This window comes from Camelus bactrianus, chromosome 4, assembly GCF_048773025.1.
Source record: "Camelus bactrianus isolate YW-2024 breed Bactrian camel chromosome 4, ASM4877302v1, whole genome shotgun sequence".
In the NCBI taxonomy this organism is placed as follows: Eukaryota; Metazoa; Chordata; class Mammalia; order Artiodactyla; family Camelidae; genus Camelus; species Camelus bactrianus.
Window position 1 is genome coordinate 59,421,369 of NC_133542.1, and position 21,177 is coordinate 59,442,545.

The following is a 21,177-nucleotide window of genomic DNA, read 5'->3' on the forward strand; positions in this document are numbered from 1 at the left end:
TGGTGCCCTTCCTCTGAGAACCGGAGCAGGTGCCACTTCTTATTGAAGGCCGACTTAGTGAGTCAGGCCGCTCCAGCTCCCTTGGCTAGTAGAGGGTGGACCTCATACATCCTGGGAAAGCCCGGTGTCTCTGCTATCACTACAGACAGGATCTCCAGTTCTTCTGTTCAAGGGACCTGGGAAGCAATGAAATGGGCCAGGAGTGCTGCATGTGAGCAGGGAGCTGTGGGGATGGTGGCAAGGGAGCGCGCATGTGCTCTGCCACCTGGGCTGGTCCTTTGCCACCTGGGCTGGTCCAGCTGATTGATTGTTCTCAGTGGGACTGTGGGCCCAGTGAGGTCAGATCTTGTGACTTCTCAAATCTGAGAGATTTTCTGATTTTTAAAAGTATGAGGCCAAACTGATAGGTCTGATTCAGGCTCTGGGTCACCAGATGAGAAGTGCTGCCTCCATCATAGTTGCTGGTTCCCAGCTCTGTCCTCACCCTGGACTTGCTGGTTTACATGTCAGTATCTCGCATAAAGTGTGAGGGAATTCCCTGAGGCCCGAGAGCCTTCTGAGGCCTCCCTGTATTCTCAGCACCCTGCTCAGGGTCTGGCACAGGGTAGATGCTGTTGTAAATGGCTGTTAACAAACTGAGACTGTGTTCCCTGTTTCTGCAGAGGGGATGCCTTTGCAGAGGGGATGGAAATGCTTTACAGTTCCCCATCTCTGTTCCACAGAATCAGGGAGTCCCACTAAAGGGAAGTCTTACACAGGCCTGGGGAAGAAGTGCCGCCTGATGAAGACGGTGCAGACCATGAAGGGCCATGGAAACTACCAGAACTGCCCTGTCATGAGGCCGCACACCCCGCACTCAAGCTATGGCACCTATGTCACTCTGGCCCCCAAGGTCCTGGTGTTCCCCGTCTTCGTTCAGGTGAGCTGATGGCCGACCTCAGGGCTCCCTCTGGAGGAGGTGAGAAAGAAGAGGGTCCTTTGCCCTGGGACTGTGGGATGGTACCTCAGTCTAGGACTGAGGGCCCCCTTTTGGGAAAGATGATTAGCTTCAGGGGCTTAGGATTCTGGGGGTCACACCAAGGGAGCAGAGGCTTCCAGGAGGAAGCTTACCCAACAAGGGGCTTCCTCCCTGTCCCTCCGATCTCCCCTTTCTCTCTGCTTGGGGACAAGCAGACACGTACCAGCCTGAGTGCCGAGGCTCCTGCCTCCTGGCGCCTCCAGTGCTTTGTTTTTTGGTGATGACCGAAGGAGAGCCTCGAGGTCTGGCATCTCGTCTGGTCTCCTCGGTCTTAGCAAACATGTCTGGCCAGTATTAGCTGGTGGCCTGAGATCTGTATAGATCCCTCCTCTCCTACTTTTCCCATTTCTTCCTCTCTTTCTCCACATTTCCAAACCTTTATTTATTCTATCACCCAGAGGTAACCAATGTGAGCATTTAGGTATCTTTTCTGTGTGCATATACATATTTAAAAAGCCAAACAGATCTTATTGTACATATTATAGCCTGTTGCCTCTTTGAAACAAAAATTGCAGCATAAACATTTATTTCCTACGTCATTAAATATTCTTTGAGTCTGTGTTTTATAGTGGTTGCACACTATTATATGGATGTACCATATTCACTTAAGCAGTTCTCTATTCGGACACTTGTGTTATGTCTACTCTTTTGCTATTGTAAATAACTCTATGATGAAAATCTTCTTGCATGAATTGCCTCTCAGATTATTTTTGTTGGGAGAGATTCCTAGAAGTGAAATGACCAGGTCATGGGGCGTAAACATCTGAAAGGCTCTTTATACATATTTTGATAAATTGCTTTCCAGAAAGGCTATGAATTTATCCTCATCGGCAACTTCGAGGGGACATGACCCCAAGGGTTTCATTTCTAACCATGCCTTCTTTCTCTGGTCTCCTTGGCATCCCATTCTGGGTCTGTCACTGGCCAGTAAATCTCAGAATGCATACTTTTTAGGACGTGATGCATCTCTGGCAGGTGGCATGCCTTTCCCCAGACAACTCCATGGGCAGGGTCTGCCCTTTGCCTTTTTCTGGGTCTCTCCTCTTTCTTGAGATGTAGCCACAAAGGTCTTGGCATCCACAGGGCTTATTTTTTGTTTTCATGTTTAAATTTTTACAGAAAAAAATTAGAATCAGTTTTTAAAAGTTATAAAAAACTTCTAAGTTGTAAAATCTAAAAGCCAAAAATGGCATAACTTAAGTGTACAGTTTAGCAAGCAATTGTAAAGCAGATACCAACTAACATCATAAAGGAATAGACCATTGCCACCACTCTAGAGGCTCTCTGCCTTGCTTCCTGGTTACAGTACCCTCCTCCCCACCAGACGTACCCACTAGCCTGACTATGTGATAATTTCCTTGCTTTTGTTTAGTTTTACCATTTATCTGTGCTTTCTTAAATGACCTCTTTTTGAATATCGTTTGATGAAACCATAACTCGTATTTGGGCCTTGCTTCTTTTGCCTCACATTACTTGTAAGATCTATCCAGCTGGTTGTGTGTAGTTGACATTTGTTTTGTTATCTTAAGTCCAGCACCTTGCTTGGTGTCAGGTGCCTAGAAGCCACGTTATAAATAATGCACTCACAAGGATGAGAACTGCTGGGTAGTCCAGTGCTTAGGGAGCTTTCCTTAGGCTGAGTTGGGGACGGGGCTCTGCAGTGGGTCTGGGGCAGGGTGATGGGGTGGGTAAGGCTTGGGTGAGAATTGGTCCCTGGGAACTGATGGCTGAGAAGCACTCTGTGAACTCAAGCATGTTATGAATGTAGAATAGGGACTGGCCTGGCCTTGAAGGGACTCAAGTAACCAGGTCTGGCATGAGGTTCTCAGGATGTGGCCAGAGGTATCCTGAGAGCCTGGGCCTGTCAGCATGGAGAGGACTGATGGGGGAGAGTGGGGGCCGGGAGGGCCCGGGAGCTCAGTGCACTGGGGAAGCTGGGGGTGTGGGGAGGACGGCAAAGGCCCCGACCATGCGGTTGGACTTCCTGCAGCAAGTGTAGCTCTTGCAGTGAGGGTTGGTGGGGAAGGTAGCAGCAGCAGTCCCGCCCAGGATGAGTGTCTCTGTCTTTCTGTTTCTGTCTGTGTATGAGGGGGCGTGTGGGTTCTTGGGGCGTGGGGGCAGGGCTGGCAGTCTTCTGTGGCTGGTTTTGGCAGGCTGCCTCCCCCCACCCCCGCCCCCCATCTCCACCCGGCCTCTTTGAACTGTCCTCTTTGTTTCCAGCCTTTAGATCTTTGTAACCCTGCCCGGACCCTCCTGTTGTCAGAGGAGTTGCTGTTGTACGAGGGGAGGAACAAGGCTGCCGAGGTAAGACTTACACTCGCATTTCCCAGGTGGGGTTTTCTGGTGGGCTTCATCGGCCATCCTCCAGGCCTCTAACTTTCCTCTCTTCCTGACAGTCTTAGAATTGTACGATCAGGGTAGAAAAGACCTGAAAAGTCTTCCATGTGCCCCCTTACCAAATGGCTACCCAGCTTTTTCTTGTGTATTTCCAGTGTGGGGAACTCACTGCCTCTCAAAAATATATAGTCCATCTTTGATGGTTAGAAAGTTTTCCCAACCCCTAATGACATTCCACTGTTTTTCCCCACTTCCTCTAAGGAGCAGAAGAGACAGCAGTTCACCCCAGCTGTGACGAATGACTTCGTGGGTGACAAGATTAAAGCTGTTAGCCAAAGAGAATTTTTAGAGGAGCATCAGTTCCCTGCGTTTCCAAATCCTCTTCTGAGGGATAAGTCTGTGATTTCTCTTTGGGCTCTAGCTCTGCCAGCAGAGGCCTGGGTGTGGAGGTCATGGTGTTCTTCCTGGGAGCTGGCCCCTGCTTATCTCTAACTGGGGGAATTTCACTCGCCCACACAGTCCCCAGAGCTGGCCAGGTTCCAGCTCAGTCTTGTGAGTTTAAATCTACTTGGGAGCAGAAGCTGGAGCCCTGGGATCTGGCTGGGCTACCTGGGGGCCTTGAAGAGAGGGTGGGGGCCTTCTGCCGATCAGGCCCTGATTCAGAGCTGGCAGCGTGGCTGAGTTGAGTGGCAGATTAGGGTTGTGGAAAGATCAGGAAACTTGGAGGCAGAAAGGAGATAGCCAGCTCTCACTCTACTGCTGGCTCACTTAGGACTTCTGTCTTCTTCCTCAGTCTTCCCATCTGAACAGTTGGGGGTGTGTGTATTTGAGGCAGCAAGGGCAGGATCTGAGGTTGGCTGATCTCTGAAGGCCCTCTCAGCCTCAGCATTCTGGGACAGTGTGTGTAATTGTGACTAAAGCAGGCTGCTCTTCTTTCATTTTTCAAACAAGCAGACCAGAACTCATACTTTCCAAATGAGCATTGTTTCTCTCAGGGGAGCTCCCTGGGGAGACTGTAGGCTTATTTCTGCCACCGTGGCCTTGCTTACCACATTTGTGGACCTCCTCTTCGGGAACTTTCTTAAGAACCTTGGCATAGCTTCTGAATTGCCTCCACGGGAGTAAAACTTCATCTGTTGTGGGGGATTTGAGTTTGGGGAACAAGAAGTCACTTGGAGCTGTGCTTGGTGAGTAGGTGTGTGGTGGGGCTAAGTCAGGTAGCCAAGGGTCAGAAACTGAGGTGTGGCTATAAATTCACAAGACTCAGAGGAGGCAGTTGGAGATGGCAGCCACCCTGAAACGCATACTTTTGTCTCAATGTGCTCTTTTGTTCCCCTACTCACTCCATTAAGCCTGCAGATATTGAGCACCTTTTATATATTCTCAGTGTGTGTGCATTTTCCATAACTGATCCCAGTTAACTCTTGCAGCTCTCCCATGAGAGGCACATTTGTCCCCATTCAAATGGGAAGAAACTGAGGCTCCAGTTATTACTGAACGCAAGTTCATGTGCCTGATGCACAGTGAGGCCAAACTGAAACAGAGTTTGGAGCAGAACAAGGAGAACAGGTGGCTTGTGTCCCCCAAACCCTGAAATGTCCCCTAAGGTTTCACCAAAGCATTTTTAAAGGCAGGATGAGGGCAGAGTGTCCCAGGGTATGTGATCAGCTCGTACAATTCTCTTATTGGTTAATGATGATCAATCCTTAGGGGCCAGAAGGTCTAGGGGCCATGCTTATGATCATGGGGTAGAATTTCTTCTATTCCCTGGTAGTTTTCGCATCTGGGAAACTCAGGAAATATGCATCAGATACTAGATACTTCAGAGAGGAGCTAAAACAGAGGATACGGGGGAGGGATTGGACCCTGGAAGGCCATATAGGGTCCTATTCCATTGCACAGTGAGATTAGCTAGGGCCCCAGGGTCTCAAGGATCCTGAAGGATGGAGCCGTGATTAGCACTCAGGATCTCTGGCTCAGCAGTGCTTCCCAGGATCCCATGCTGCCTCTGGTGTGTTTGTTTAAAAATAAACTAACAATCACAAGCTAAAGTGACAGCCTGATGATAGTTGTAATCTACCCAAAAGATCTTTGCCTAATTAGATCTTTGGAGCCCTAGAACTAAGAGACCCCTTTTGAAGACTGAAAGAAGTGATTTGAAGACAAGTGAAAATAAACACATTTCCTTTTCTTGAAATTTGATGGGAAGCAAATGTGTGGATCTTGGTACCCTGTCATGTTATTCAGGCCAAAAATATAAACCAATTCGAGAGGAGTTTGGACAAGTTTGGAGAATTGCAGCGATGGCTGGGCCCTCAGGAGCCCATTAGCCCAATTCTGATTGCTTCTCTGTAACTTTCCAGCTGATTGTTTTCCAGCCTGTTCTTAAGTCTGCAGAGACAGCGCTTCCGGACGGTAGTTTTATTACTAGAGAGTGCTAAATTGTGGAAAGTTCTCCCTGGTGCTCAACAGAAATCCTTATTCCTGGAATGTCCCCCCTTGGTTCTTTGTCCCATCTCTTCTCTGGGCAGGCTGCATGAGCTGATGCAGTCCCACACCACAAACTGTCCTCACCACACCCCCTCCCAGAAGTCACAGACTTGATTAATGTGCCCTGAGATCAAATCAGCGTTTTGGCACAGCCTCATTTCTACATTCAGATCATGGTTATTGAGCATCTACAATGTAGCCAGGCCTGCGCTGGAGGCTCCAGGAGTCCTGTGGGGCACAAGGCAGACACACCCTCACTTACACACTGACTCATTGGGTTTACCATTAACTAAGGCACTGAGGTCTTTTCTGCAAACTCTGCCCTTGGGCAGGATTCCTGGGAAGAAGCTCAGTTAGGGCCCTTGAGGGAAGTGACCCTTTAAGTTGCACAGATTTCCTAACTGAGCAATCCCTCAACTCGTCACTCTTGGGAAAACAGGAGTGTCCATGGAGCAAGTGTAGGGAAGATGCCTGGTGGCCCCCGTGGCCTGCTGTGGAAGGCAGCAGGTAATTGGGCCGTGGGGATGGGCATCATTGCACTGTGGGCCTCTATGGCTCCTGTTGGAGCAAGGCCAGCAGGATGCTGGTGAGAAAGGAGAGGGGCCCATCTGCCCCCTGCTGGCACGCTTGCCTCTCTGCCCTGCCTCCCACTGTGTGCCAGCTCTGTCCTTTCCCTGACCCGCTTTTGGGGAAATTCTTCATTCAGGTCTTAATCACTTCCTGTCTAGACCACGTTCTCAGTTCTGGGAATCCGGACCAGAGCAGCGGCCTGGTCTTTTCTCACCTTGCTCTTGGCTCTTCTCCACTTGCCCTCCATCCAGCTTTCTCTGGGCCTGGGCCATTTTTTGACTTTTCGGCTCCTGACAGACTGTCTCCTCTGACCCCTCCCCTGCCAGCTTCCCTGTGGGTCAGAGGCACTTCCGGGTTTCCCTCGAGTAGGTCGTAGGAGCCTGAGGGTTTGCCTTGCGTTCGGCTAGTGTAGATCCTTCTCCCTTCTGCGGCTTGGACGCTGAAGTCTTCTCAGACAGCCAGCCCCTCAGATCCTTCTGAACTCTCCAGTTGTTTCCTTCCCCTCCCTTAACTTCATGTTCTTGTCTCCTTTGCTCCTCTTTTTTGGTCCCTGCTTGGATTCTTTCACATTCAGAGGCAGGACAACTGTAGGCATTGCTACCTCGCCATATTGTGAGAGCCTCGGGGCTGACCTGGGCAGTGGTCTCTGGAGCTATAGGGGCCTCATCTATAAATGAGGGTGATAGTGTTCTTTACAAATGAGGCTCCACTCAGCAGAAAGTAAGTGCTCAACAAATGGAGGCTTCTGTGGGCATGTTGGGTCAGGGCTGTGGTGGGAAGGGGGGTGGAGAGAGTCACCCCTGAGATCCCTTGCAGCCCAGGGTTCAGGAGCGTTTGTGTTTGATCCTTACTGGAGAGGCCAGAGGCCCTGAAAGCCTCCTGCTCAAGGATGCCCCTTATTGTCCCTGTGGCCCAGCTTTCCTCAAATCTCTGTGTGTCAGACTAGTCCTTTGAAAAACATGTATTTATTTAAAATTTTTTTTGGGGGTGGGGGAGGTAATTAGATTTTATATATAAATATGTGTGTGTGTGTGTATGTGTATATATATATATATATATTTTTTTTAATGGAGGCACTGGGGATGGAACCCAGGACCTTGTGCATGCACTCTGCCACTGAGCTATACCCTCCCTCCAGCATTTATATATTTTTAAATTATAGAAGTAACAGATTCTCACTGCAAAATGATGCAAATTAAACATAAATGTATGAAGTAAAAATCCCATTCCCCGCAGTGAAGAGTGTGGTATCTTAGACATTTTAAAAAATGTATAAATAGAGACAAATTTACAGTTTTGTTTCACAAAGTTGGACCATACACTAGGTATTTTTGGACACTGCACCATTTTGACTTATGATGGACAGATTTCCTTTTCTGCCCATATAGCACTACTTTATTCTTTTAATGATTTATTAATAAATTATTAATAAATTCACTAATAATTTAATAATAATAAAATTCTACCCTATGAAGGTAGCATAATTTATTTTATCCACTCTCTTTTGATGGATGTTTGTGTTATTTTTTTAAATTATAAAAATGCTGCCAAGAACATCTTTACATATTCATGTTTTTATGTCCCTGCAAGTATTTCTATAGGCTAGAGCCTCAGAGGTGGAGTTGTTAGGCCATCTTTAACAGTCTGACAGCTGAATGTCACCATGTTGACTTTTTAAAACTTTGGCATCACTCTGGTGCACACTCACTGTGGCCCTGACCGCAGTGCCAACTTCCGGCTGGCTCTTCATACTTTAGATGAGATGAAGTGTCAGATTTTGGCACCTCAAAGGGAAGTCCACATAATTAATAATGTTATGTTTTCTTTGGAGAATCTAAAATAAGATTTTATTGCTTTTGAGTAAAGACCACTGCAAAATTTACCAAAGAACAGTGTAATCTTTAGTGGCATAAGAGGATCAAGTGAATTTTTTTAGCATAAAAATATGCTGAGCATGCCTCATGGTTTACCTATAATGTCTAAAAATATCTGTCTCCTTTATTTTTGGAGCAGCTAGTGCATAAAAGAGATAAAAGTTCTGTGTATGTCTGTATTGGAGCGTAAGTAACTGGCTTTTTCTTGAGCTGATTGTGCATTAATGCAGTTAAAATTATCTGCAAAGAATTTGGTAAGAATACTCACATTGCATGATGCTTCAATGCACAGTCTACACAGGGCTTGTGAAAGAAGCCTGTGGGGGCTGGGCAGGAACTTTCCCTCTTGTTTGCACAGATGAGAAAACTGAGGCCGAAGGGGAATCAGGGGACTTAACCAAGTTTTCATGGCTACTTAGTAGGACAGGACTTTAGACTCCAAATCCAGTGCTCTTTCAGCCAGACATTTAGTGGAGAGTGAAAGCAAATGTGGCGCATCCTTCAGCTCAAGGGTGGTTCCAAGCCAAGGACCCTGGGCTGGAGATTCCAGACGTATTTGGTCTGAGAGGTGGGTGGGCCTGCGGGGTGTCGGGCTGTTGAGAGGCCGGCAGAGGTGATGTGGCATGGAGGGCGCGGATCAGGATGAGGGGAGTTTTTGTTCTGTTATTTTTTAATACTGTGAGGAGTGGGCCAAAGGGAAGTCTTGGACTGCAGGTCAGGTCTCTCTGCCTTTGGCTGAGGCCACGCTGAGCATCTGCTTCTGGTTCTGCCAGAGATACAGGGACTTGTTACTCAGGCCTCCAGGGGAGGCTGTGTCTTCTGGCCTCTGGGACCAGCTCTGCTGTCTCCCCGTGCAGGTGACGCTGTTTGCCTACTCTGACCTGCTGCTCTTCACCAAGGAGGACGAGCCGGGCCGCTGCAACGTCCTGAGGAACCCCCTCTACCTCCAGAGTGTGAAGCTGCAGGAAGGTGAGCGCGTGCCCGAGACGCCCTGGACTCCCTTCGGGCAGCAGGGAAGGGATGTGTGGTCGGGCCCTGCCCCTGTGCTGGTAGGCTCTCAGACCCCGGCTCCATCCTAGGCTGGCAGGCTCCCTGTACATCCTGAGTTTTGCCAGGAGGCTTCTGCTCCAGACAGGTTTCAAGGAGGCTATGGAGTGGAGGGGGAAGAGCTCTGGGCTCAGACAGACTTGTGTTCAGATCTTGGCCCCGCCCCTTACCACTTGTGTGACCTCAGGCAAGGTCCTCAACCTCTCTGAACCTGTTTCCTCTTGTGTAAGTGAGGATACCAATAGTAACTCAGAAGGTTGTTGTGAAGATTAAACAAGGCCTTTTATGCAAAATGGCTGGCCCACACCAGGTGCCCAAGCAATGCTAATTACTCCCCAGACTTACCACATGTTCCGGCACAAATGACCATAGCTCCTTCCCCCAGCCTCACCGCCCAGTCCGGAGCCTGCAGAAGCTGGCGCATGTGTGGCGAGGGGCTGGCAAGCAGGAGCATGAAGCGAGTCTCTACCCCAAACTTGCCGTGGTGCCCTCCTCCTCCACTGGGGAACACGAAGCCAGCTGGGAGTATCTATTGAGTGGTTTGGTTTGGCGCCTGAGGTCTCTGCTGAAAGGGGTTCGATTTCCTCTCCCAGATTATGAAAACAACACCAGACCTGTTTGAGCATGGGTGACAAGGGCAGGGAGGAAAATATTACCCGGCGAAAGAATTCTGTTTTGACGGGTTTTGCTCCAGGAAAACTTCCTGCCTGTTTGCAAACCTGGCCTGTGTGCTCGGTGCCCCCCTGTTCTTCCTCCTTAGAAACGTAAGCAGTGTGAGAACCTCCACTCTCCCTGCCCCACAGGAAGTCACTCACAACTTCTCCTTCTCTGCCTCTGGCTTTCTCCCGCCCACTGGCCAGGGCGGCAACTGAGGGGAAAAAGCAAGTCACCTCGCTTGGGGCCAGCCCCTCCCGTGGGGTGGTCTGGGCCTGACCAAGGTCAGGGTGAGGAGTGGCCTTCTGAGCAAGTTCAGCTCGGACCCTGGTGTTCCAGGGAGCCCCCCTGTGCCTGCAGGAGGTGGGCAGGTGAGAACTACAGCGACTCTGGCCTCGGCTTCCCTGCTGCCCCGGCCCTCCCTCTTTCCCTCACATCCAGCTTCCCCTCCACACCCATTCCCCCCATCCCTTGGGGGAAGGCCATGGACTCACACAAGCATTCACACAGCGGCCCATCCCCAGCTCACACAATCTAGGACCAGTCAGATTTGAGGGGTGCTGGTAGGGGGCTGTCCTCAATAATACATGCTGATTGATTATAAGAACCAAACCCTCATTCTGTTGTGCTCATCGCTCAAGTCTGGGACTTGCAAGCTCAGGACCCTGGCCTGTCTGCTCAGCCTCCTGCTGAAAGGAAGGAGGAAAAAGGTTTCAAACTGTCTGTGCGTTGGGTGGGGGTTGAGAGTCATGGGGCAGAAGAAGGGCGGAGGGCAGTGTCGGGGCCTGGCTCCACTGCTGCTGACATGTGTGGCTTCAGCTGGCCCTGCCCTTTTCTGGGCTGCAGTTTCTCTGACTGTGAAACCGGGACTGAGCAACCTCTATGTTCCTTCCCACCCCTGACATTCCCATGTGGACCCCGAGGTCGCTCTGAAAAGCTGGACAGCGCCCTTTTGTCTGGTCACTGCACCTCAGGGGAGGGCCTCCAGTGGGCATTGGTTGGATCGTCCCCTCCTGGAGCCCCCAACCCAAGGCTTGAAGTGAGAGGCAGGGTGAGCACCATCCTCCACTGGGTGGTGGCTGGTCAGGGTGGGTGGTGTTGGGCCTTGGGATGTTGTAGAGAAACCTTCTACATGCTGAGTCACGTGTGAGCGACAGCCTTGTGCGGGCATGGCCCCCTGGGGGTAGAGACTGTGTTCTCTTCCTGCAGAGGTGGGCTGAGTGGCCAAGGCTAGCACCTCTCCTCAGGGGAGGTGACCAAGGTCATTGGAGCCTATTGGGTTGGCATGAGAGAGGGGCGTGTGTGTGTGCGTTTGCGTGCAGCACACGTGTGCCTGTCCTGGGTTGCTGGGCAGGTGTTCTGGTGCAGACTGTCTTGCCTTTCTCCGGCAGTGTCAGCCAGCCAGCACAGCACGTGTGGTTCTCTGTGGAGCCTGTGAGCTGCTGGGAGGGAAGGAAATGGCTCAGAGACACTGAGCACTCAAGGTGCACGTTCCAGCACTTAGATTTCTTTTCGGGCACTTGTGGAGCCCTCACCTACTCCCCTGCCCCTGCTTCCTCAGACAGGCTTGTGAGTCCTGGGATTTGCTGAAGTCCAATGACTCCTTCTCCTGCTGTCAGAGTTGGAGCCGTAGGACCCAGTGTCCTGAGTCCTGGTGCCCACATCCCTGCCTGCCACCCCTTGCACCCCCAGAGACTTGCTGCAGCAGCAAGGGCCTGAGAGAGGCTTTTAAGAGATGCATTTGGGGCCTCAGCTGGAGCTTCTGTTGGCAGAATGGTCTCTGATTAACATTGCTCATTACTCCTAGGTTTGTCTCTTTCAAATCAACATGTGTGGAGAGTTCACTTGGGGGCAGCGAAGGTGGTAGACAAGGAACACATCCAGCCTTACCCACAGGCTGGGGCTGGCGAGGGTTGTTCCCTAGCAAGGGAGAATCTGCCCCACCCAGGACCAAGGACTCCCTTGCGTGGCATGTCTCAAGGGTGCTTAGCTCCGCTGGCCAAACCTACTCCCAGGGCCAGACAGGGGGCACAGAACATTGTGGGTGCCCAGCAGATACTTGTTGGGTGAGTGAATGAAAGAGTAAAAGGAGCTTGGGGGCTGGGGTACACTCCTCTCCCAGGGCTCCTGGCTGGTGGCCACTTAAACCGGGCTGCCCTCCTCCTGCCCAGCTACCCTCAAGCTTCAGCAGGGCTGAATGGCAGTGTAATGGGAACAGGCGGAGGGCTGGAGTTAACAATTGGGATATCTCCGGTCAGCCGGGGCCCATTGTGGTCTCTTCCTGACTCTGCCGCCCACTGGCTTTGCTGCTCTTTGTGTTTCTGCCTCTCAGGCGGCCAGCATCCCGCCCACAGTGTGTCTTCCTGACCTGCTCTGGTTTCTCAGACTGGCTTGAAAGTGTCCAGCTGATTCTTGGGCTCACCATCCACCCTGGGGAGCCCAGGTGTCCTACCTTGGAAACTCAGCTGCTGGAATGCTCGGAGTTAAATTTAGTTGGTTGACATTTTCTAAGCACATCTTCAGAGCCCAACTCAGTGCTAACCACCAGGGTGATAGCAGAGGAAGAGACACATTCAAAACTCAGGAGCGCATGGCCTGGTGGAATGACAGAGTAAACCAGTAGAGGGCCAGAAGTGTGACACGGTGGTCAGAACACAGGCTTTGGAGGCTGGCAGTCCTGGGTTCAAATCTCAGCTCTGCCACTTGCCCACTGCATGCCTTCTGCAAGTTGTTCTCCCTCCCTGGGCCTCAGTTTCTGTGTCTGGGAAATGGAGACAGCAGCCCTCCTGGCATGTCTCACAGGTGCAGAGGACTTGGTAAATGGTTGATTTGTGGATCTCAGACCAGGCTTGAGATGGCTCTGGGAAAATGACAGAGGGGTCAGACCTGGGCCCGGAAGCCATCTCTGGGCTTCACCCTTGCTTAGCCCGTGGTCCACGGCCCACATTCCTTGGTGGGAAACAGGGTTCCCCCAGGAACCAAATGACTCCTTGTTAAATTTCAAAAAGGTGAAAGTAGTTGGAGTGTTGAATGGAAAGCCTAAATGTGTGCTGCCTCACTGTCCGTTTTCCTTTACACTCGCCCCCATTTCCACACTCTGGGAAGTCCAAGGCCCAGTCTAGTGTCGCGGATGAGTTCCTGGTGGGGCGGAGGTTTCTCTCCTGGGTCAGCCACCTTGCAGCCTGCCTTTCTGCAGCTGCAGTTCCCTCCTGGCACCCTTGGCTCCTGAGGCTTGTTGCCCTTTGGTGAGGCTCTGAGCCATGCTGAGCACTGCCCCCATTCCGTCCTTCTCCCAAAGTGCTCCCAGCACAAGGCCATGACGTGGAGCAGGGGTGTGATGGTGGGGGTGTCACAGCACAGAAGCATGGGCAAGGCAATCTGTCAGCCATCCCTCATCACTGGGAATATGTCCTAGGCTGCATCCTGCCAACCTTGGCCTCCTGTCTCCCTGAGGCTCCTGTCTCCGTGGCTTTCCCCTCCCTTCTAGAACCTTCTCTCTTTACTCATTGCCAGCTTCTAAAACCCAAATTTCTGTTATTTTCTTAAACAGGTCTTTTTGTTTCTCCCTTGGCACTAAAGTCTGCTTTTGGAAAGTCAAGGAAACGTCCCAGTGTGTTTTCTTAAACAAAAGAAGCCACCTCCCTGTGTCTCCACCCTCAGCAATGCAAGGGAACTGGCAGAAGCTTTGAAATTGAAGGTTTCTTAGACATGATAGGCTTCTTAGGCAGGGCTCCCCTCTCCCAACCCACCTCTAGGTGGGGAAAAGCAAAAAGATTTATTCTAAGTCCAAAGCAAACCCCCATTTACTGATGAGCTATTTTTATCTGGCTCTGGCTGACATCCCTGGCCCTACGGATAGTTTTGCCCAGGAAACTGCCCTTGTACTCGCTGTGAGGGGGCCTGGCCTCCACCCACACGCGGGCCTGACTCAGTACTTTTCTTGACCCAAGGTCTCCGTTTTCACCTTGCCATCTTTACTTTGCAACACATTTTTTTTTTTTTTTTGACAATTTCTTTCACTCGTGAGTGTGTTGAGAATTCTGCTTTGAGCCCAGCACCAGGCTTGGTTCCTTGAGGAGACAAGGGGCTGGGTAGGGCCTGTGTGGTGGGCATTCGAGGGGCGGGTGTGTAGTGGCTCAGAGCATGGGCTCTGGGGCCAGGCTTCCTGGGTGTAAATCTTGGTTCTTCCCCTTTCTACCTGAGGCATGTTACTCACCCGCTGTGCCTCAGTTTTCTTATGTGAATCATGAATGACAGTAACCCTTGCCTCCCAGAGGTCCGTGTAAGGGTTAAGTTTATGCACGTAGAACATTTGGTGCAATGGTTGGCACGCAGCACTCTGGTACTCAAAAGTTCTATGGCACTTTAAGTGTTTGCTGTTTTGAGGGTTCCTTCCTTCCAAAAGGACAGCCTGCCTGGTGAGGTTGAGGTTGAGTGCTTGGAAGTTACTAACCAGCCCTGGGCCACGTTCTGAGGAGTAGCCTGCAGTGGTCAGGGAAGGCAGCCTGGAGGAAGAGGCAGAGCTTTTTCACACTTGCCATCATTCCCGGAGCACAACTTGAGTTTCTCCATCTCCATCCTTTTACCTATGCTGTTCCCACATCCTGGAGTGCCCTTACTTCCCATCTTGTGTTCAAGCTCAAAAGGATACTCTTCCAGGAAGCTTTCCTCAATAGCTGGGGGTCATCTCTTGGCTCTTCTGTTTCTGAAGTGGTCTGACCTAATCATCTTCTGCCTTAGGGTAGTCATCCTGCCTCAGCTCCTCTACTGGAGGATGGTGGAGCGGCTGACAGTCCCTCCCAGCTGCCTCCCGCGGTGAGAGGGTTTGGTGAGCGGTTGAGTTTGGGATTCTAGACCAGGTGTGAGAAGGCTCTAGGAAAACACACCGAGGGGTTGGGCCTGGGCTGCGAAGCCATCTCTGAGCTCCACCCAGCCCATGACTGGGAATCCCCCTTGCATTGCCTGTGCACTCCTTGGTGGCTCCTCGTGAATTTCAAAATGGCAAAGGCAGTTGGAGTGTTAAAAAGAAAACCCCAAAGTGTGCCGCCTCCATGTCCCTCCTGGCAGGGAGCAGGGAAAGGAAGAGGCCTCCTGGGATGGATGACAGCTCCCTGCACGTATCTGATGCCTGGCTACCTTTCATGGGGTGAGAGCTCAGCATTCCTTGGGTCAGGCTGACCTGCAGACAAAGGCCTTACAGCTATAACTCAACCTAGTTAGTTATTAAGTGGGCTTTCCTCCAGAGATTTCCCTACACCCTGCCTGCCTCTTTCTTCCCCTTTTTACAGGAAGTACCACACACAGCCCTCTGGGTGAGACAGCTGGCTGTGCTCAGGTGAACTACTGAGACTGTAGCCAATTCTAATACAAGTCTTACTTTTTGTTCCCTCAAAGGTTCCTCAGAAGACCTGAAATTCTGTGTGCTGTATCTAGCAGAGGTGAGTGAGTCCTTCCCTCTGAATCTGAGGAGAGAGATCTGTGTCCTGGTGCTCGAAGGAAGATGCTGGGCCGGATTCTAGTCCAGGGTTCTGAGGCTGATTCCACACCAACTCCGGCAGTGGTCCCGGGCAGGTCCAGAATGGCAGTGTCCTGCTCTGTGGCCTGGGAACATCAGTCCCTGCCGCTGTGTCCCTTACCTCTGCGTAGAAGAGCAGTGGACGTGAAAGTGCTTAAAGAGGATGGAAGGACACTGTGGTCTCCTGTGCAGGACTTCCTGGTCTCCAGCACCTGCAAGGGTCACAGTGAGGGTGTGGCCTGACAGCTGGGCATCTTCCTAGCCATTTGATAGTCCCTCCCCTGGAGCGTGCCCTGATCCTGTGCCCGCCTCTCTCCTCCTCTCTTTCCAGGAGGTACCACCTACAATCCCTCCTACAGGGCCTTGTCAGTATTTCCAAAGGCCTGAAGGTGATGATACCTTTCCCTGGGCCAGGTAATGCAGGCAGGGGAAAACATTTCATGTCTGTGTTTTGGGCTGGAATGATCCCCACTCAGTGTGATTGATACTCTTCAATCCTCAGACTGGTTATCTCAGTCTGATCAGAAGCTCAGATGGGTGGTGCTGTACCTTTGCTGAGCAAAAAGGGGCAAATGGCTTATTGCTTGATATGGCTTGGGAGATAAAATATCATAACCAGGGGTTTAATCAAAGAGGGACTTGGTGATGAAGAAGTTGAGAGCCACTGTGCGGTATGAAGTTTTTCAATTTCCAGCAAATTTTTGAATCCCAACCTTGTATCTCTTCTATGAGTCTGCCACCTATTCCAAGCAGGGATTTATTAGACCCATTCCTTCCCTCTGCTTCTGTTGTCTGTCTTACTCAATGACAGTCCTGGGAAACTGCCTATCTTGTGGGACAGTCTACACTGGCCACACTTTGTGGATGAGGCCTGGTCTACACTGGCTGGCCAAGAGGAGTATACCCTTTTGAGAAGGAATTTGTATGTCACTTGTGATTGAAAAATCATTCCTTCAGTTCCTGGCCAAGATGAGAGGTATAGGCCTTCAGGGTGAAGAGACCCCTGAGAAGAAGACAGAGCTGGTGAGAAGTTAGCTTCAGGGACAGCAGGAAGTTCCAAATGGTAGTGGATATTGTCGGAGCTGAGCTGGGGACCCTGGCAACCTAGAATGGCAACATGAGGTCCAAGAAGGCCTTGATGTCTTCCCCTGTGTCAGCATATCCCCATCGGGCACAGGAAGTAGCTGGTGGAGACACTTCAGGATTAGCATGTTTTCAGTTGCACGGAGCCGAGGGAGAGTGCTGCTTAAGAGAAGCTGTGAGGCAGGCTGGGAAGAGCAAGAGTATTTGCCCCTACAGCCTCATCTGGATTCCAGTTCTCTCCAGCAGGGCCTGAAATGAAGCTCCAGATTCTTTACTGCCAAGAGAGCCTCCCGCCAGGCTGGGGTTGTTTTTTTCCCAGAGAAAAGCACTTCTTCTCATTGGTTTCCAGGGAGCTATGACCTACTAGCCCTCCAAAGATTGATGAAGGGAGATTGATCTGGGGCCTTTTATTTCAGTAAAGTGTCAGGTGATCTGACCCCGAGGGGCTGGGGGATTGAAGCTCACAGGCAGCCAGAAGCCTCTCTTTTCTCTTAATGGGCTGCTCTTTGGGAGAGGCATGTCTGTAACAACAGGGAAGACAAGAGCCTGCTTGCTCTGTGGCCTGGAACAGGCTTGACACAGTGGTTTTGGATCCCATGGAGAACCCTGAACTCATGTCTTAGTTGGAAGTTCATCCAGAGAAGAAACTGGGGCAGGAGAGTCAGGACTTGGGGATGGTTTTCCACTCTGCACTGAGAAAGCCCCAACTGCCTGGTGGCAGCAGCTATGATTGTTCCCCAGCGTCAGGTCCTGCTTACTTATTAAGTGAGTGGAATTGTCCTGAGTGGTCCTTGGCCCTAGACAGACGTCCCCTAGCCCCTACAAATCCATGGGACAGATTCAGCCCACAGCTGGCTCTACTGGGACAAAGGGCACATGGGTCAGGGACCAGTCCCTAACTAAAAATCTGATCCTCGCTACATTAAGAGTCTGTGCTTTGGGGTTAAGAAGACCTCAATTTGAGTCTTAGCTCTGCCATTTCCGAACTCAGTGATCTGAGCAAGTCACCTACTCATCTCTCAAACAAGGCTGATGAAGCCTACCTTGTAGGGTGGTTGTAGTGATTAAATGAGATTCAATAAGGTACTGTGTTCAAGGCACTTGGCACAGAGCCTGCCACACAGAGTACTCAATAAATGGTGGCTATTATTATTGTCAGCTTCATAACAGGGGGAGAGCTTTCATATTCATTTACTCTCCATTAGAGACATCACCAATGATTTATTGATCTTTAAAATGAAAGCTAAGAGGAACATCTCACATTCTTTGTAATGTACATATACTGTAATATAAATGTGGCAAGATCTCATGCTCTGGAGGAGGCAGAAGACAGGCACTGAATCCCTCCTCTACTGAGACCTCCAGGGACTGCTGACTTGACCTCTCTGAGCCTTAGATTTCTCATCTGAAAAATGGAAACATCTGTGTTTTCCCTTCCTCCCTATGTCATAGGGTCATCGGGAGAATTGAATTAAATGAGAGAACATTTGTCACAGCAAGTGAACAAATCTAAATTGTAGTAGAAGAAGTTTTAATCTTTATAAAGATGATATGAATTCAGGAACGAGGAAGTTGAAACAAAGTGGGGGTTTTAAAGAAGCCAAGAGGAGCTGGGTTTCTCATTGGATTTGGGGATGCTCATGTTTGAATGCAGAGGTCTGGTCCCAGTGCTGTCGCATCTGGAGAGCTCTGTGCTTAGCTAACCACCCTGCAGTCAGGAGGCCCAGCCTCTGAGTGAGTTACGTGAGGACTGGCTTCAGAGCAGCATACAGCCTTGACCCTGGAGCCGGACATTTGAGGGCACAGTGTGCATCAGTGTTGAAACTGATGAGTCGGATCACACAGTGGACCATGAAAGACAGTTCACATGCAGGGGTAGCCAGGCAGGCAGCAGGGGCCCCCGATTTAGACAGATTTAGGCAGATGGGATTCCAGCTCCCTGGAGGGAGCTGGCTCCATGCTCGCTCTCTTGGCCAGACCAGCCTCCAAAACTCCAGGCAACACTTAGAGAGGAGCCTTGGGAACAAGGTCCTCCCCCAAATGTGTGCCTATCTAAGACAGCCAGCCCCAGCCCCCTCCCCCCACCTAGGCCTGGGTTTAGGTCCTTGGAGCCTCAGATGCCTTCTTGAGATCATGGATGGGAAAGTCTTTTTTAAAATTGATCATTAGATATAAGGAATTATTATTAAGGCAGAATTCCTGCTTCAGAATAGAAAGAGAGAAGGAAGTTGGGGCTCACGGAGATTAAAGGAGTTACTGAAGCCCAAAACAGCCAGGTATAGGCAGGCCTGGGAGTCCTGGACCAGGGCCAGCTTTGTGGAGTGATGACCTTTTCAAGTGGGAAGGGACCACAGTACCCACCCCAACCCTCCCCTTGCAGGGGGAACATGAGCCAGGGAGCAGAGGGCCTCTGGTAAGCTCCTGTGCCACCTGGCTTCTCCCTGGGGGATCTTGGGGTCTTTGCTGGGCGTGTCCTTCCCCTGATGAGGGCTGGGGGTTCTGGGAAGTGGAGGGACTCTGTTATTAAGTGCTAGGATTGCCTCACCACATCCACTCAGTTCCCTGAAGCCAAGAGGTGGGGCTTTCTTTCCTCTCTCCTCTGATGCTTTTAGGAAGATCAGCTTCTGAACACTTTTGGGCCAGAGCGGAGTGGTTGGCACCCTGGGAATACTTAGCTTGGGAGGTGGCCCTGCCCTGAAGGGTGGTGTCCCTGAGGGTGGGGTTGGATGGCAGGGTAGCAAATATCCCCAAATGCTGTTAGATGATACTGATAACCACCCCAGCTCAGAGTCTTTGCATTTGCTGTTCCTTTTGCCTGGAACAGTTTCTCCCTAGCACTTGCCTTGCTGGCTCCTCATCGTTCAGACTTTGCTTGAGTGCTGCCACTTCAGAAAGGCCTTCTCCATCTATCAGGCTCAGCTAGGACCCCTCTCCCTTTTGGCCTTTTCACAATTTGTAATTCCATTGTTTGCTTATTGGTTTCCTGTCTCTGCCCCCAACCTGAGGGCAAGAACTCAGGCTTTCTTATTTCTCTCTTGACCCCCTGGCACAGTCCCTGACACAAAACAGGTGCACAATAAATATTTCTTAAACAAATGAAGTGCTGAGTAGAACAACAATAGCTGCTGTTTGGTGAGGTCTAAGTTACTGTTTGCTCTCCCAGGAGCGCTGAGAGGTGGTGTCATTGTCATTCCCATTTCACAGACTTCCGTGAGGTCGACAGCTAGGAAGTGGCAAAGCTGGGATTCAAACCAGGCCTATCCAACTGCAAAACAAGGAAGGACTGTGTAGAAACACTGTCTTTTTCTCTGTTCCAAGCCATCCAGCTCACGCTCTTAGCTCCCTGGATGAGTTCATCTAATCGCAGCCCAGTGGGGTTATAATCAAATTCCAGCGGAGACAGAAAGAGCTTGCCATCCCTGTTCAGAGCATCCTGGAGTGGATGATAACGCTGGGCGTGCTGTACCGCCCCTCCCCGCCCCCAGCATGGCCGACTCCCTGGGTCCCGGCAGCTCCCTGTGCCAAAGCTGGCCTGGATTTGACCTTGTCCCGGAAGTCCCTCCAGGGAGCCAGAGCTTACTGAGGCCATTACTTGCCAAGCGTTATGCTAGGCCCAGATGAAAAAGGCTTGCTTTCCTAGAAGGAGTTTCTATCTGGTTGGGGAGACAAGACTGCAGCACTTAACAAGGTTAACTAGCAAAGCGAGATTTAAATGACAGCAGTGCCAGGGACTTATGCTCAAGTGAGCTGAACAGTCGTTGATCAGATCCAGCTCATGTGTCAGGCAGTAGTGGGGCTATGGAAGGCCACACGACTCTGCTCGCCAAAGACTTTCCAAAGGGACCGAGATGCTGTGTGGCCTTGTGATCAGATGAGTGTGCTGAGGTCGGGGAGGGGGATTCTGTGAGCCCAGGGAGGGGTCCTGGCTCCACAGAGCATCAGCGGGGCGGAGACCTTGGCCCTCTGGGTTCCCCACGTGCTCCCCCAGCTGCTGCCTTGTGCTGCCTGTCCCCGGGGTGATCTCACCGGTGCTGCCTGCGGCTCTCCACAGGACTCCACTGTGTTGGGAACCACGGCCTCCCTCCCTTCCCCCAACCTATGGGCACATGGCTCGCCAGCTGGCCCCCGAACAGCTTCCCTGCTCCTCTGGCTGCCTCGATGTCACCAGGGATTAGTGTGCATTTGAGGCTTTTAGCAGTCACTCCCCTCCCTGCTGCAGCCTCACCCTCTGGAGCCCAGGATGGGCTTGGGCCTGGGAGCCCCCTGAACCAGGGAGCAGCCCTGACTATCCCTCTCTCCGTTTTCCCTGACGTCAGAAGGCAGAGTGCTTATTCACTTTGGAAGCGCACTCGCAGGAGCAGAAGAAGAGAGTGTGCTGGTGCCTGTCAGAAAACATCGCGAAGCAGCAACAGCTGGCGGCTTCGTCCCCGGAGAGCAAGGTAAGGACCTCTCCAGTGGCCGCAGCGCTGGCTGCCTGGCTTCCCCTAGGCCAGCCTGGGCCCTCAAGCCTCTGAGCTTGGGACCAGCCCTAGCTTAGAACTTGGATCTGGACAACAAGCGCTTGGCTCTCCCCCTTGGCCAGTCACCAG

The 21,177-nt window shown here is 51.2% G+C and overlaps 1 protein-coding gene across 10 annotated transcripts in view; it reads left to right on the plus strand.

The window, feature by feature from the left end:
- RGS3 (regulator of G protein signaling 3) overlaps nucleotides 1–21,177 on the plus strand; it is a 135,090-nt gene that overhangs the window by 56,921 nt on the left and 56,992 nt on the right. For 9 of the 10 annotated variants that reach the window (XR_006725582.2, XM_045518258.2, XM_010957213.3 and 6 more), the window contains 5 exons: nucleotides 723–919; nucleotides 3,239–3,322; nucleotides 9,147–9,258; nucleotides 15,385–15,428; nucleotides 20,905–21,027. Coding sequence is in view for 9 of the 10 variants with exons in the window: in XM_045518258.2 (XP_045374214.1) it covers nucleotides 723–919; nucleotides 3,239–3,322; nucleotides 9,147–9,258; nucleotides 15,385–15,428; nucleotides 20,905–21,027 (560 nt within the window). In the remaining variant the exon portion in view is untranslated. The remainder of the gene's footprint in view (nucleotides 1–722; nucleotides 920–3,238; nucleotides 3,323–9,146; nucleotides 9,259–15,384; nucleotides 15,429–20,904; nucleotides 21,028–21,177) is intronic. The other variant, XM_074362032.1, reaches the window with a different exon arrangement.